Raw genomic sequence first — 17,155 nt, forward strand, 5'->3', positions numbered from 1 at the left:
ATGAATATATATTATGATTTTCTGTACTTGTAGTTGAGAAAACTATGCCTATTAGAAAGATTCACTGAATTAAATTGTGCTCCTGCTCAGTGGAGGAATTAAAAATAAGGAAAGCTTTTTGACTCCCAAGGTTTGGCTTACTCTAAAAAACAAATAAGTTAGAAATGCAATCCGTTAAATCCTGACCACCACCCCCCCCCCCCCCCCCAAGGTGTACACTTCAGTTTCTGGAAATGTTCAGATAATTTCTTTCTTGATAAGTTTCAGTTCTTGCACCAATGAAAGCAGGAGACTGGCCTAAATGATTCCATTATCTAGACAGCATTATCAACATTTTGGAATCAGAATATTATAGTAGAATGTCTGTGAGTTTGGTTTCAAATAAATGTGGTTTTCATCCTGCCTTTGAAGAACAGTCAGGACTTGGGCAATTTCTGAATGACTTTGGGTCATGGTTTCTTCATCAGTAAAGTGCAAACAATAAAACCATTTTAAAGGTGTGTGTGGAAAATTCTAAGACAGCATAGTGCCTTCTTATTAAACATTTACTTCCCACCACCACACCATCGCTCCTACCTGATCAAGAGTGTCCACAGGATTGGGAGAAAAATCCATTTTATCATAAGATCTTTACATTTGCAGCAAAGCAGAGCCAAGAATAGTCTATTTGGTAACCAAATACTCAGTCTTTACATGAGGCTATTTACTAAGATATTAAATGATATATATACATTTTTACTAAATTATTACTAATTTTACTAAAATATTAAATTACAAATATAATTATATATATATATGATATATATATATATATATATATCTTATAATACTGATTCTATGCATAGGCAAAGGTGTTAAAGATTATTTCCATAGGTATGGTGATGTCACTTTTCATGAATGTAAATGCATTTACAAATATGATTATTAATTTCCTTGAATACAGCAGAATGGGGTATGCTTTTTACAAAAGAAGACTGATACGATATAATATATACAGAAAAAGAGGGAGCATTTGTACTTATTGACACCCTTTCTTGGAAGAATGCAACTCCCCCCCCTATGCCATAAATAGATGCTGGGAAGTGAGAAGATGACCACCTCATGCTAGATGCAGAAAGTCTCTTTTTGCAGATGGTACACACAGTTTTCTGTTTTTGCAAGTAATGTTGTATTACACTGTCACAAATCAACTTCTAATTAGGTTTCCAATAATTATGCTCATGTCCTACAGTCTTATGTCAAACTCTAGTTGCAAATACTCAAATGCAGAGATTCATGAACGTGTCTTCGAAGAAAATGAATGCTGATTGCATTTTAAATATTTAGCATAGGAAATTCAAACATTTATATTAGAACTAACCGAAAATCATTATACAAACGCTGTAAGTTTAGAATCTTTTGGGGGAGGGTCAAGCATGACAATCGGATTTAACTGTATTCAAAGGGTTTTTTATTTTCTGAAAAAATATAAAATTTCATATCTTACACTACAAAAACATGTACACAAACCAAATGCACATAGAGCTTCAAATGGGGAAAAATACAGAAATGCTAATCTTTTCTTGAATTAATGCTTAGGCAGGGATTTGAGATATCCTGATGCCTAGCCTAGAATAAGATACTCTATACAGCTGCTTCTGACCTGTCTGAAACTAAGAGAATTTAATAAACATATTAACAAATGACTAAGTTTTATTCTCAGACTATTATAAATGAAATTTACACACTGTAAAAATATTAACTGTAAAACTATAGCAATCTAAGGATTCACAAATATGTTGACCACTAAAATCTCTACTGTTAATATGGCCCAGACTGAATACACATGACATATTTTGCCACCTTCAATTTTTTTCATTTACATTTAGAAGAAGCAAATGACATTTGATTCTCATTATTATAAATAGACTTCCCCTCTCTCTTTCTCTCTCTCTCTTTTTAAAGAATTGTGTCTTCTCCCAAGCAATAATTTTGTGGTCATTCTGAACAAGAACATTCAATCATTTATGTGTAAAAAGATGTTTTTTATAAACCAACATGAAAAGAAAGTTCTTATCTATTTCTTCTTTGATACATTACTATATAATTAACAGCATAATAGAGAAAAATATTCAATGTAACCAGCTGTGCTACAGAGTTGAAAAAATGATGACTTATTCTAGTTATTAATTTCAAATGGAACTAGCATTTTGATTGTTTATTCATCATCATCATCATCATATTGTACCTACTTTTTATTTATTTTGAGGTTAAACATCTGGTGGGACATAAGAAAAGACAGTTTACTATCATACTTAGCTTTTTTTTCCTATTTTTTGAAAGACAAAAATGGGAAAAAGACCTTATCTTACTATGCAACATCATACATCTAGTAAATTTCTAACATCTGAAGCAAATTTGCTATCCCACGCACCATTACAAACAAAAATCTTTTCTACAGGTAAATATTTCTACTTGTGCTTCTGCAAGCCCACTTTAAATGGGAGAAAGAACAGTGTTTGAAAAAAATTTTTTTTTGACTTTCACATAGAGATTAAATAGCAGACATGCAAACACATAAGTGTTCAACAGATATTAATTTTTCATTTTAAACTTATGAGGTGAAACTATCTCTTCACCATTGCACACTGGTTAAAACTCTTTACAAACTAAGTGAAGGATGTTCTGTATTGTATGGCAACTCTGAAATAATAATGCTGGCCACATTTAAGTTTATATAGAGTATTGGAATATAATTTTTACAGTAATTATACAACTTTAGAACACTGACTTGGTGCTTAAAAGAGAAGAAATAAAAGACCATGCATATTTTTTTTACATGGAAAAATCAAAATCTTTACATTTTTACATACAATTCAGATATTTCAATGGCCAAGAAGAACATATGAGCAAATGGGAAGATTAGGAAACAAACTATGATTGATAAAAATAGTAATTGAGTGAATTCAACAGGTTACCAGTAGGTTGAAAAAGACTCCCTGCTTGTACTTATTTTTCCAGGTTCAACACTGAGAATGACTCATGCTTTAAGGGTATTGCTACTTGATAGTTACAATAACATTATGTATTATTTGACAAATCTATCTTATGTGCTAAAATTATTGAGCCTGTGTTTTATTTTTAGTTGTCTGGTGGGTGGCAGAATGAACCAAAAGGATAGGAAATCACACAATCAAGATTTGTCAAACCTCGCCCTAGGTTACTGCCTCGCTGCATTTCACAAGAGCTGCCTCTTCTTCTTGTTCCACTTCTCACATTTATAGATGAGATTGGCACTTCCCAATTGGTGACATATCCAGTGGTGAATAAATATTTTAGAAAGGAATTCTTTCCTTTTTTTTAATGTGGAAGAGGGCATTTCTTATTTGAAAGTCTATTTCTTTTAAAATCAGATTGACATTCCTTAGAAATTCTCAACCAAAGTGAGATATAGATGAAATCTATGTGTCTAACTTTCATCTCCATTTACGTTCCAAAAGGAATACCAAGATTGCAAAGGAATCTGATCCATATTAATTTATAATGTTCTTTTGTGAAAAAGAAGAAATCTACATTGTAACTTTAAATTCTTTTTTTTTTGTAACTTTAAATTCTAATCACTTAGATATATCTGTGTTGACCTCTAAATCAATTTTGAACATATAAATGTAGAAGACAATTCAGAAAATATCTTTGCTATATGTGAGTTATTATGTCTAGTCCTAACATTTATGATAGTTTGTATTTTAAGTCAATATGTCTATTCCTACTTGGAAGTTTCTCAATTGTTACTCTATCACTTAAATTAATTTTTTGTTTGTTTTTCTGTTTTTACAAAATTCAATAAAGTGCAACAGTCTCCAATTATTTTGTACAAAATGAATCATGTCAGTTCTTTTCTTGAAATGCACAAAGGTGTATTTCATAATGGTGATGCCTACTACTTGTGATTTTATCAAGACAGTGCCAAATCGACCTTCCTCTACTTTCTTTGCAAATTTCACTAATCTATTAAAGTATACTTGATGTGTATTTTGTTAGGACCCATGGTACAGTATAGACCTAATAAGTAATTATAGCCATAATGGGGCTGGACTAAATATACCATCTGAGAACTGCTTAGAATTTTTTTTTTTTTTTTGCTTTTTTGTTTTGTTTTGTTTTGCCAGTTCTTTAGCAAAGAGTTACCTTACTGCTTAAGTAAAAGGTGGGCAAGGTAGAAAGAAGTTATTCCTTAAAGATTTATTCTTGTATATTCTAACATCCAACTAAAACAAGTGCTTGGAAGAGAGAATACCATTAATATCATGCAGGTATATTTTCTACAGATTTCATTAAACCAGACTATTCCAATATACTATTGCCCTGATAATCATAAATAGGCTATATTTTGTTCAAAGACTGTGCTCCTTGAGTAATCATATGTCATTCCAAAATGCGATACTGTAAAAAAAAAAATCGTTATTTCACCGAGGAGCTCAGTTTTGTTCAAATTCTAACAAACCGTATAACATAACACGAATGTTAGTTTTCACCAAGAGTGGTACATGTACATAGAACATATCAACTAAATAATACTTTGGACTGATTTATCAATTCAATTTGATGAAACTGAATACAAGATGAAATTACCAAATGGATAAGCAGTCATTGACAAATAAAACTTGTTAACTTTTGAAACAAAGACAATTCTGAGGGAAATACATATATATGATGTATTTAATCATTCCATTGCTGCCTTAGTATCAAAATTTCTAGAGCTGAACCACAGGGAAATGGTTACAAAGGATTAACACTTAGGGGTAATGCTTAGTGCTATGTGCCTGGATTTAACAACATTAACAGAGCCTGCACAGTTAAATCCTTCTACGTCCTGCTGAAAATGTGCCCTTGGTGTCAACTTTGCTTGACAAGATATTTTCTGGGACTCAGAAAGGTGAAATTTCTTACAGGGGTGCAAGATTAATGGCTAGAAGAACTGCATTGTCACAGATATCACAAAGTGTTTTCAAAAAGCCAAAGGGGATTTAATCTTATAGACATTTCCTGTTAGTGAATAAAGAGATTTAGTAGCTTTTGGACATATGAGAGGAAGAAAGACACAAGCTTGTGTTAAATTTTCGTTTTAGTGCTTCCCTACTTCTCCTATTCATATGACACTCTGGAACACTTGTTCTCATATGTTGTTAAAATTAAAACATTATTAAAAATGCAAGCAGAATGGTAACGCACACATGTGCAAGCACCACACACAAAACTGCAACTTAAATTGATTCCTGGGTATACAGCAAATTATACAGTATATACACACGTATTACCTAGTAGTTTCTAGAAGAGCAACTAAAAGTACATTTTATAACACAGAAAAATAAATATACACCCTGTATTGTACTTGTCCTTGATCAAGCAACATATTTATACACTAGAGTCTATAACTTAACGCTGTGTAACAGCATTTTAAAATTACAAAAGAAGGTATCTATTAAGAAATTATCTAATCATATTGCTCTTCAATACACTTCTGTAGACAATTCAGATTTGAAGTAAACTTCAGTAAATTCAGCTTTTGTTAGCCCACAGATGGCTATAAACTTTTCCTTTCAAGTAGATTCTTGGAAGTTTTGAAAGGGGCTGCCTTAATTCAGTCTGTAAAGATGCTCTATATAGTTACATTTTTCATTTACAAAATTGTGTAGAAGGAGTGGAAAGGATTTGCTTGTTGCAACATAAAATAATGTTTAACCTCATGTTTTTATTCCACGTAGGTGATATTTGCTTCATGAAAAATGAAGACACTGCAGAAGATAAGGAGATTTTAGCAAAACACTGATTACAAATTCTGTGGCTGAAACAAATGCTCTCCTACGGTTTAGAAATCACGGAGTTTTCCCTCCCCACCCCCTTTTATTTATTTATTTATTATTTATTTATTTTTGTTAAAATAAATCTCGGGGCTTGTTTACAAAGTGCAGAATCATTCACTTGACGAAGTGACATTAAAATGAAGTTACAGTGGCACCATCCCGTTTACCAGCTGAACCTTCATTTCTTGAAGGCTGTTCATGATCTTCTTCTGGTGACCAACAAGAGTCACTCCAAGCCGTCTCAAATCCCTGCATGAAGAAAGCACACATTGGATGTATGTAGTGATTCAATTGGTAGCACACCTCAATATTTCACGCTGGCAAAGACACAAACATTTTGCAGACACTAATTAGAGTACAGTCCCAATTTAGAGACACGGGGTCCAATTTTCAAAGGTAGGCTCCCAAATTGTACCTTTTTACAGTCAAACATTTAATTTATGATGATAAGGAGTGCTATGATGTATATTTGCCCCCTTTTGGGGCTTCATTATTTTGGTGGCACAGAGTGGTGGAAAAACAAATTTGCACGTGCTTACTAATAACATTTTTAAATTAAAGGTACAATTTCATTGAACAATTTTGAAAATCTGGACCTACAATAGGCACAACCATTTTTTTTTTTTCTAAAAGAAGCATAAAATATACTTTTAAAATGTTACAGTTAAGCAGCTGAAGACCAAACTCTTCAAATGACTCACTTGGTACAATCCTTTTAATACAACAGATACCTTTAAAGGATAGTGATCACTACATTGCTCTTATAACACTTCTAAATATTTTATTTTTCACTTGGAAACCAAAGCGCCAGAGCTTTCTTTCTTTACCAGATAATACCTAGGCTCTACCGGCATTTAGAGCATTCTGAAGATTACACACTATCAGAAAGTCTTTTCAATCAAAATACATTTCTACTGTTTCTTTTAAACAAGCTTATTATTCAAAATAAAATTACAAATGTTTAGGTTTCTAAAGTAACAGCATATTATAGAGCTCAAGGTCAATGCCCATGGTTCTTAATTGTTATTTTATAGGATATTCGGAAATTCTATTCCCCTAGAGTATGTATTTGGCAAATATAATTATTCAGGTATGTTTGGTAAGTGATAACATTAATTATAGGAAAAAAATAACAAATCAAGATTTTGAAGCGACAAAACTGTTTGCCCTGTTAGATTTCTTTAATTACTTTATTGAATACATTATACTTAAATGATATTTTTGCATTCGAAGTATCTTCAAATTCTTTATATAACATATACGTAAAATTGGATAGCTTTGGAAACAAGTAAATCTCTTAAATCTCAGAGAATAGAAATTTTAAAAATGGGTACTTAGGCTCCTATATATATTAGTATTGGAAATAACTGCCTGTTTAAATAATATCTTAGGTTTCTTTTTCCTTTTATGTTTTCTTGATTTTTTAGGCTGCTTTTAGCAAATGGCAAATAGCTAAAAAAAAAAAGAAGCAATTGATACTTAGGGTGGAAACATGTTCTTTCTTAGAATGTGAATATTGCACAATTCATATAACTAATCCAATTATTAGGAATGAGCTTTTGAAAATAATAATTACAAGTTATTCTGAAAGACCTGAGAAAGAAATTATAGGTTTCCCACTAAAACTGCATGGATTTTAAATATACAATACCAAAATCTTACTTTGATATATGCATGTATATGGGTGTGTGTGTGGATGTGTGTGCGGTGTGTAGGTATGTGCTCCACATTTCAACACTTGATTGTCTCATTGATATCAAACCACTGGTTTGATTTATTTTCTTTTCCACTGGTTTAATTTATTGTTATAGTATAGGTAAATATAACTTCATTCTCTCAAAATATCTTGACCACAAGAAAGACTCTTGGTTCAGTGCTTTTGGAAATTTAAATTTTTTACGACATCTATATCATGTTAAAGAACAGAGATTTGGAGGGATTATATTTGATTAATAAATGCAGTTATAGAGCTTGTGTTTATAGGCAAATAAAACCTTTTTTTCTTCAAACCATTTCATACATCTAGATTTTAAGTTCAGTTTGTTTAAATTTTTCCAGTGAGTTAAATATAAGATTTTTTTCAAGGTCAATTTATGATCTGATTATCCCCTAAAATACACATGGAAGGTCAGACCATGGAAATGCTCCCTCCACTTATCTCCTCCCAATCCCTCTTTCCATGGAAGGAATGGAGTTATAAAAATACAGCATTGCATTTTATATATTACCATAAATTATGTGTATCTTTAATGGAATGCTGATGTTTTTAAAATCTGACTTGTCATTTCAAAAGCTATCAAATTAATGTGCAGAGATTTAGAAAATAGCATGATTATAATGCATGCAACCTACATATACCTTTATGCAATGTGATTTTCAGTGAAAAGGTTGGAGAGAAGGAAGATCATTTATGCAAGTTAAAATTGTTCTCAGTAGCAAAGAAGTTTCTTAAAAAAATCCTGTTTAATATTTTTCTAATTATATGAGAATTTATGATTAAAATAGTGTTAGAAAAACATTTCTAGTGAAGCTTAAATAACTATCCCAATATTGATAAGTGCATTAAAGTATCTTAAGGATTGTCTCATACTTCAATGATGTCTAAAAATTGCCATTTTACCCTTTAAAGTATACATTAAATGGTCAAGTTAGCCATACTAAAGTGAGATAAATTTGATAAAAATTAAAGTATCTTACATTTAATGATAAAGTTACTGCTCTACTTATAAAAATTCTTGGAAATGATACAAGATATGCTATTTTATTCATTTGATTTTTCTATATAGGAAATTTTGTAGCTAAGTAAAATCTTAAATGTATCCCCTTTATAAATATTATACTAAATGTATCATGACCATGTGTAATCTTAGGTAATACCCAAAGCCAATTCTAATGATGATGAACTATATTTCAGCAGAGGCTTATGAATTTAAACATGATAAGAAGAGTATTGCTACATAAAAATAACTTGGCTTTTGTCAACAAAGCATGATTAGTTTTAGAAAAGCTGCAAATATAATGGATTCCCATTTATGTAATTACATTTCAGCATATTTTCAAATGTTACTCTATAATTAATATTAAATCATGGAAAACACTGATTATATGATACTGAAGTGGCAGAATGAAAAATAGAGAACAACAAGAGGTGTCTACTTGATGTTGGAGCAACTCTTGATTATTCAGGATTTCATTCACCCATTTGTGGATGAGTAATTCCCTCATTTCTTCTCCCTTCTGCTTTACACACCTTTTAGCCATATCACTGGTATTTACCCCACCAACACTGCTGGATAGGAGAAGGGAGAAGAGAAATGAATAAATATTCATTAAATTTCAGTGACTATTCTTTTTGCCTTATTTTGACCTTGCAGGTGTAGTTCTGAAATTTTTTTGGATCCTTTAGAGAATCCTGATAATATTTATATATCTACTGTACAAGATAAATATATTTACATTTGGCAAAGATTAACCATGACTGGTCATGATTTTCGTGAGTGACACATAGTGAGACTGTGAACTAGACTAGAGACTTCAGCTTAATTATGAACTAGAAATGATGAACCAGACTAGAAACTTTAGCTTAATTATGTAGAATGTAGAGGAGTAAGTACTCCTGTGTGTATTTCATGTATATAGTAAATTATGCATAATATCTTTATTGATAAGTTAAGAAATCTACTTGAATTATTGTGATTAATTTTGGCACTAGATTTGTAAAACTTCCATTTCTGTAGTGTAAGACCCCTTTTTAATAAATGATACTAACGTAAATCTCTTCAACTTACACACAATTGACAAATACTTAAATTCATGGGATTTTGATCATCTTCTGAATAATCAAAAGTTGATAGTACTGGTCTGATAATAAGTTTTAAAAGCAGCTGTTATACTGTCCTTAATACAGATCTTTAGATTCATTTTGCAACTCACCGTGAGCTTACAATTCCCCCTGTCAACCACAATTCACTGCATTTACACACCATAGTACAGATTACACCATTACTGCCACAACAATGGTTCTGTGTATTGTGCACAGAATAGAAAGATTTAGGCACAGAGAATGACAGACAGGACATCTAAAGTTGAAAACCACATTGCTGAACACATTTTAATTTTAGGACTGTTAAGGTTTTCATTTCTTTTCCACATTAAGCCATATATACATGTGCTGGGGGAAAAAAAAAGGAAAAATAAAAGGAGAAAAAAAGGCAAAAAACAAAGATAAAATAAATAACAAACAAAATTAAATTTTTATCAAACTTTGCTATTCTGAAAAAATGGTAATATTTTCTATTCCTTTTTCTAAACCCACGATGAAAATAAATTTGATGGCATAAATTCTAACATAATATTCTAACTTAAGTATATGGCAGTTTGACCTTTTTCCTTATACTAATTGATCTTAACTTTTTCCCCCATCTAACCATTTATCACAGGTATACTTCCAGTTCTTAGTTTCTATTATGCCTTGGCAATAACGCTGATGATAATATTTTATTGTTTTATTATAGCATTATGCAGCCTTCGTAAAATTAGTATTTACACTGGATAAAGACCATGTATAAAAAATCATTATCTAAATATTTAAGAACTTGTCTTTGTCTTTGCTGATATCCCGGCTCTTTTGCCATGTATCTTTAATAATTTTTTTGGTGAAAGGCAAGCAAGATGCACAGATAAACTTTTGCTCTTATTCCTGACCAAACAAGTAACTGATTACTCACTGTTCCATGAGTTATTTAAATGATATTTTCATAAATATGTTATTGTCAAATAGGAAAAAATATGTTTAAAAACACAATAAATAAGAGGACATATATTTAAAGGTGCTGGAAATCAACTTTACTGGATTTGAGGTTTGTTGGCTCAGTTCCTATTAAGGAATGGGTAATTATCTGCCCAGGAATCTGAAGCAACTGACAGATGGAGACCAGCGTCTCTGGACAGGAAGATGTTAGTGAGTCTCCTAATTTTACTTTACTCTTCCAGTTAAGGTAAATAAATCAAAAGATAAATATCTTAAAGGAGGTAATATGGCAAGAGGCAAGAAGATATCAAAATAATAGACAGAAAAAGCTGAACCAAGTAGAGAGAAATTGATCAAACAAAGACAATTAGAGAAATGAAATGGGGCAGAGAACCATAATTAGAAGATAGGAGAAGGTTAATAAGTCTTGAAAGAAAAGATAAAGAATGAAGAATGTTTGGGAACAGAGGAGTTGACAAGTAAATCAAGAGAAAATAATTAAAAACAATAAAAAAGTGAAACACTGAAATATAATGTTAAAATATTCAACATTTTGGGGCCCCAAAAAGATAAAGTAAAAGAGAGGTAGTTAACTCAAAAAACATTATTTGTTATTAAAACTATTCTGTGAAAGGAGAAGCAAAAAGATAGTGGATGTAAATATTTATATATACATTTATGTATATGTGCTATTTTAATAAAAAAAGAGACATCATTTAATGCAAATAATTTTATTATATATTTACAAGTAATCTGACATTGGGTAGAAGAAATACCTACAGTATCATTTTAATATAAAATGACAAATGACTTTAATAAATTAAAATGACCATTTTTACTGAAAAATTAAATAGCAATCATGTAAAAATAGTTTTAAATCATCAGCAAAATTTTCTGTTTACTATTTTAAATATAGGACAAATGAGTTCTTTGAGCATCCAAAGAAATAATGGGCAAAGCATACGTGTCATCAAATAGATACAATTTGGTGGTGAGGATGAGGATGAGATTCAGCAAATTAAGAGAGCATGCTGAGTAGTGATTTTAGGTCCAACAGTTATAGATATGAGGAAGAGAAATGCTGAGAATGTGACATTATTTGGTGACAAATGACGGTACCCTGTTACCTTTTGTGTGGATGGGCAGTGAATTCAATGAAGCAAAGAATGCCAGACTAGAAACGGCGAGAGACAACTGCTCAGCGTTCAAATTGTGTGAAGTAATGGAATAAGGACTATGATTCAATGTGTTAGAATGTTCTATTATATTCTAATCCTTACAATATTTTAACCTTTGAATTTGCAGGTAAGTTAAAGTAAATTGTCATTATATTCACAGGTTAAAACATTATTCACGTTAATGTAATCTAGATGGAATCACCATAACAACAGTTAATTTTTACAAATAACAAATATTGGGCTAAAATAATTACACATACAGAGTATATAATAAAATACAAACAACTTACAACCTTAAAGAAGTTAATATTTAACTCTAGTAATTTTTTTATTTAATAAGATTCGATAAATGTTATCTTAAACGTGCAAACAGAAGAGGGCACAATTGGTTCCACTGAGATTGTACCAAACAAGAAATCAGAGGCAGAATCTAATATACCCTTGGATTGCAAGGATATAAGGTGCACCACTGAGAGATTAAATGAGATTCCTGCCTGGGAAGCTTTGTTGAAGCTGTTGCTACCCGGTTATTCGTCACAGCCAACATTTGAGAATATGTTTTGGGGTTATGTAGGACTAGACACACCAATTGTGCTTACAGTTTGTTTTGTAGTTACATTCATATAACATAGGTACCAGTATAAAAACTTTGTCAAGAAAACATCTTTTCCACAACACAAAATGCCAGTATTTTGCCAAGGAGCTGTTATTCCAATTATTCCAATATTATAATGCTATTTGTTTGAAGCAAAGAGGCAAAGATACTGGCCACAAGTAGCATTAACCATGCAGTTGTTAACAATACAGGCTAAAAAAGAAGAGGCTTCTTGGAAAGCTGTCACACATGGACAAAGGTTAACTGATTTCCCTTGACCTCATCCAGATTGGATTCCGAACAATTTTTCTCGCCCCAGCAATTAGGTAAAAATTATCAGAAAAATTACTCACTCCAAGGTGACCTGAGCCACAGCGTCCATTGAACTGTATCCATTTTCCATGAAAATCTCTGTATACCGGCCCATTTTGATTGCTTCTAGCCATTCACCTACTGATCTGTAGGCCCCAGATCCCAGTGGGCCATGTTCTGCCAATAAATTAGATACCCTAAAATATAGAAAATGGTAATATTAAGAACAACACTTCAATTCTTTTATAACAAATCATAATGTTAGCACACCATCAATGGATCTGGGGTTTATATTTTTAGGGGAAATATATACTAATGTTAACATGGAAGAAAATAATTCAAAATATAGAACACAAAACTAGACTATTCAGATTTTTTTTTATCCAAAATCAGTGAAAACTTGTAATGGCTTAATAAGTAAATGTTCTGTGATACATATAAAACATTAGCTGAAACTTCCATGTGGTGATTTAGATGTATTTACTTCTTATTATTGTTTTTCATTTGTTAAAATAATAGATAAAATGCTACCAAAATTAGATATGAGGAATAATTTGTGTAAAGCCAGTTGCTCCTAGATTTTGCTAGAGAAATTCAAGCTCATTTAAGCTAATTTCCCAGGAAGTCCAGAAGTTATTTATCATGATTTTATGCTCTTACATAAGGGTGCTTGTTAATTCACCCCAGGAGTGATAGAACTGGGAAAACAAAATGTAATCCCAAATACATAAGAAAACAGAATAGGATCAATGCAACCACGAGATGCTCTTAACTGTACTGAGCTCATAGTTTTTGGCCAATAATAATAATAATATGATGATGATGATGATAACTATTTCTGGAAATGTATCCTAAGGAAAAAGTAATTCTCTCTCTTCCTTGGCCACTACTACATTGAATATTCCTTGACTTCCCTTTATTTTTTTTATTTTTATTTTTTAAAGATTTTATTTATGCATGAGACACAGAGAGGAGAGAGAGAGAGAGAGAGGCAGAGACACAGGCAGAGGGAGACGCAGGCTCCATGCAGGAATCCCGATGTGGGACCTGATCTCAGAACTCTGGGATCACATCCTGAGCCAAAGGCAGACACTCAACTGCTGAGCCACGCAGGGGTCCCACCTTGACTTCTCTTTAATCTTCTTTGCCTGTTACTACTCCTTTTCCTGACTTTAAAATTTGGAGGGACCTAGGACTTGGCTTCTGAATCTTCTTTGCTCATGCTAGAATTTCATTCCAGGCAATTTTACTCACTTCTATGTTTCATGTAGCAACTATTTTTCTCCAATTTTTATCTCCAGCCTAGGTTTCTCATGCATTCGTACAGCTACTACACACCTCCATATTTCTCATAGGAATATTGTCCCAACATGTCTGAAGCCACCTTGTCATCTTTTTCACATCCAACTCCACCTGAAGTCCTCCCCCCTCTAGTATATAATGCAATAGTTCACTCCTTCCATGTCCTCAAACCCCTCACAATCTATCATTGTGTGTACTATCCATTCTACCTCCAATATATTGCACATCTGACCACTCCTCTCTATCTCATTTGCTGCCACTTCATGTCTTACCTGCACAACTACTGTAGCCTCTGAGTTATCTTCCTAAATTCTATTCCTACTTTCTACTGCAAAACCAAAGTTTTTTTTTTTTTTTTTTTTACTGTTTTCATTTTGTTCAGTATCTTTCTTCTCTAATAGTGTGTTGCTCAATGCCGTATACTCAGCACCCAGCCCATAGCATGACACAATGTGGACACATAAATATCTGGATGAATAAATGGGTATCTTGTGATTTGTAACCTTTGAGTCATAGGGGTCAAAGGTTTGATGAAGATAGAAATACAAGAAGAGTAGGATCTTGAAGTTGAAATTATGGAAGAGTTGAAATTTTTAGTAATAGATTGTAGAACATGACTGTGAGAGAGAATTCAAAGTAGGCTAGTGCTCAGAATCATTGAAGGAGGACATTTCAATGTACTGAGAGGTATTCAAATATCATCTCCGAGGTTACCTAAATCACCAAGTTTTTTGACATGGGTGGGAACGATGTAAAAAAGAATGATCAGGGGATCCCTGGGTGGCTCAGCGGTTTAGCACCTGCCTTGGTCCAGGGTGCGATCCTGGAGTCCCGGGATCGAGTCCCACGTCAGGCTCCCAGCATGGAGCCTGCTTCTCCCTCCTCCTGTGTCTCTGCCTCTCTTTCTCTCTCTCTATGTCTATCATAAATAAATAAATAAATATTAAAAAAAAGAATGATCAGGAACTAATATCTTCTAGAATTAAGATTTGTAAATGACTAAACAAACAATAGCTAGTGAGTGGGATAGTCTTAAGCCAAATCTGTTTAAATGAAACCTAGTAAACTCATTCTATATATTGCATACAAAAAATATGAAACATTTTTGGAGATTCTTAAACCGCTCTTAATCTACAATGATACAATATAGACTAACACAATTTAGAACACCAAAACGTCTCTTTACAATTTTCCTTTCTTTATGTCCATTTGTGATAGCATAATTCAAGCAAGTAGATGAAAGAAATGCTTAATATTTTACATGACAGTAAATAATTTAAAAGCAGATATTTCAGGAACAACATAAGGAATATTCACTAAGAAGATAAATTCTCCAGTTGCTACTACAAAAAGTTAATGATGCTTGAACAGAAGTTGAAGATTCATTCCTCATTTGTATTTAAAAATGACTTTTTGCCTAGTAAACAAATGTTATGTTGGAATCATAGAACTTATGTAACTTTACCAACAAATTATTTCTCATTTAGTTCATGCTAATAGGCAGCCAATTTGGTTATACTTTTTGTAAAAATAAAAAACTTCCTCAAGTAAGTGAAAATAACAATTGGTCATTTTTTTAAAGTATAGAATCAAACCCTATTTATTTTTTGAGAGGACAATTCTGTAATTTATCAGGTTAAAGAGAAAAGCATGTTTTACATATATGCAGCATTATTTAAATATATTCATGTGCATTCAGAAAATTTTTTAAAATGCTCATTTGTTTACACAATTTTTCCTATAAATTACTCATTTATCAGATTTAGGTCTTGTTCCAACTGAACAGTAAATGATTAGCCACATATCTGTGTACAACCAAATAAGAGCAAAGAATCTCTGAAGGAATTGTCATTGTTCATAAAATATGACAGACACTAAAATCTGTAACACAGAAATTAGAGTAATTATTATTAGATATCTCTGGTTTACAACATATCAGTGCTTATTTAGCTTTTCCCTATGATCTTAGAATCTCATTTTGCCTCATCTACAGTTATGTGTCATCTAAAACACATGAAAATAAACAATTTGGGCTTTTTAAAAATAGTTTTTCAGGAAACTTCTATTTTGTTGATTGATGATTGATTTTAAGAGATTTTTAGAAAGTATCAACTTTATGCCAGACTCTGAAGATGGCCAAGATAGAAACATAGTCCCAAGACTATGACACGCCAACATGCGCTGTGCTCCCCATGACGAATACAGATTCAGGGTTTGCACAGCAGCAAAGATGAGGCTTCTTTGGCAAGCTGCTTGGGCTGAGTTCAGGCCTGTAATGGATTCCGCCCCAAAGAGGAGGTCTGCCAAGAGTGAAAAGTGCTCACTGCTGTCGAGGCCTTATTTATTTATTTTAGAGAGAGAGCATGAGTGGGAGGGGCATAGGGACAGGGAGAGAGAATCTCTAGCCAAAACCCTGATCAACTGGGAGCCTGAAGTGGGGCTGGATCTCACAACCCAGAGATCACCACCTTGCACCCATAGGGAGTCTGTGGCTTTACTGACTCTGCCACCCAGGCACCCCTCATTTGAGTCTTTTTAATGTTACCTAAACTTGGCTACAGTTAACACTTTTTTGAAACTGGCATTTACACTGTCAGATAAGGTGTTGATGCTTATAACTATTTAAATTATTTAAGAATAATACATTGTAAGAGACTAGCATTATGCAAAAATTGTATTTACATAAATTAGTATCATATAGATCCATAGATTTGGGGGTATAAATAATGATTTTATTGATTTAATATTTATGGCATCAATTTGAATTAACTCCACCAGGAAAACCTCAAGCCAGGCTTCATACCTGCTCGATGCATTAACCAGTGTCTTCAAACTACTTGGGTTACGTATCAGTTTATCCAACATGTTGACGATCTCATCAAACTTGGGCCTGCTATTTCGGTCCTTCTGCCAGCAATCCAGCATTAATTGGTAGAGAGCAGCAGGGCAGTCCATGGGGCTTGGCAGACGGTAGCCTTCCTCTACTGCTTTAATCACCTGTGTAAAGCAAAACAGAACCTTACTCAACACCACAAATTTAGTACAGAGTAGCTTGAGAAATTTCCTACTTTTCATCCTTTCTTAGTCTTATTCTTGCAGTAATAACCAGCATCACTATCTTTAAAATCTCTGATTACTTCCATTTGCTGCAAAACAACATAAAAAAGTAAATATG

At 32.5% G+C, this 17,155-nt stretch overlaps 1 protein-coding gene across 6 annotated transcripts in view; it reads right to left on the reverse strand.

Annotated features, from left to right (window-relative positions):
• Positions 1-1,427: 1,427 nt before the first annotated feature.
• Positions 1,428-17,155, reverse strand: part of EPHA5 (EPH receptor A5) — a 346,405-nt gene continuing 330,677 nt past the window's right edge. For 5 of the 6 annotated variants that reach the window (XM_072775217.1, XM_072775223.1, XM_072775220.1 and 2 more), the window contains 3 exons: positions 16,784-16,977; positions 12,720-12,875; positions 1,428-6,092 (listed from right to left, as the gene is read on the reverse strand). In XM_072775217.1, coding sequence (XP_072631318.1) covers positions 5,987-6,092; positions 12,720-12,875; positions 16,784-16,977 — 456 coding nt within the window. In that variant the 3' untranslated portion in view covers positions 1,428-5,986. Of the gene's footprint in view, positions 6,093-11,308; positions 12,876-16,783; positions 16,978-17,155 lie in introns of those variants that run through there. The other variant, XM_072775221.1, reaches the window with a different exon arrangement.

Source organism: Canis lupus, chromosome 14 (genome assembly GCF_048164855.1).
Source record: "Canis lupus baileyi chromosome 14, mCanLup2.hap1, whole genome shotgun sequence".
NCBI lineage: Eukaryota > Metazoa > Chordata > Mammalia > Carnivora > Canidae > Canis > Canis lupus.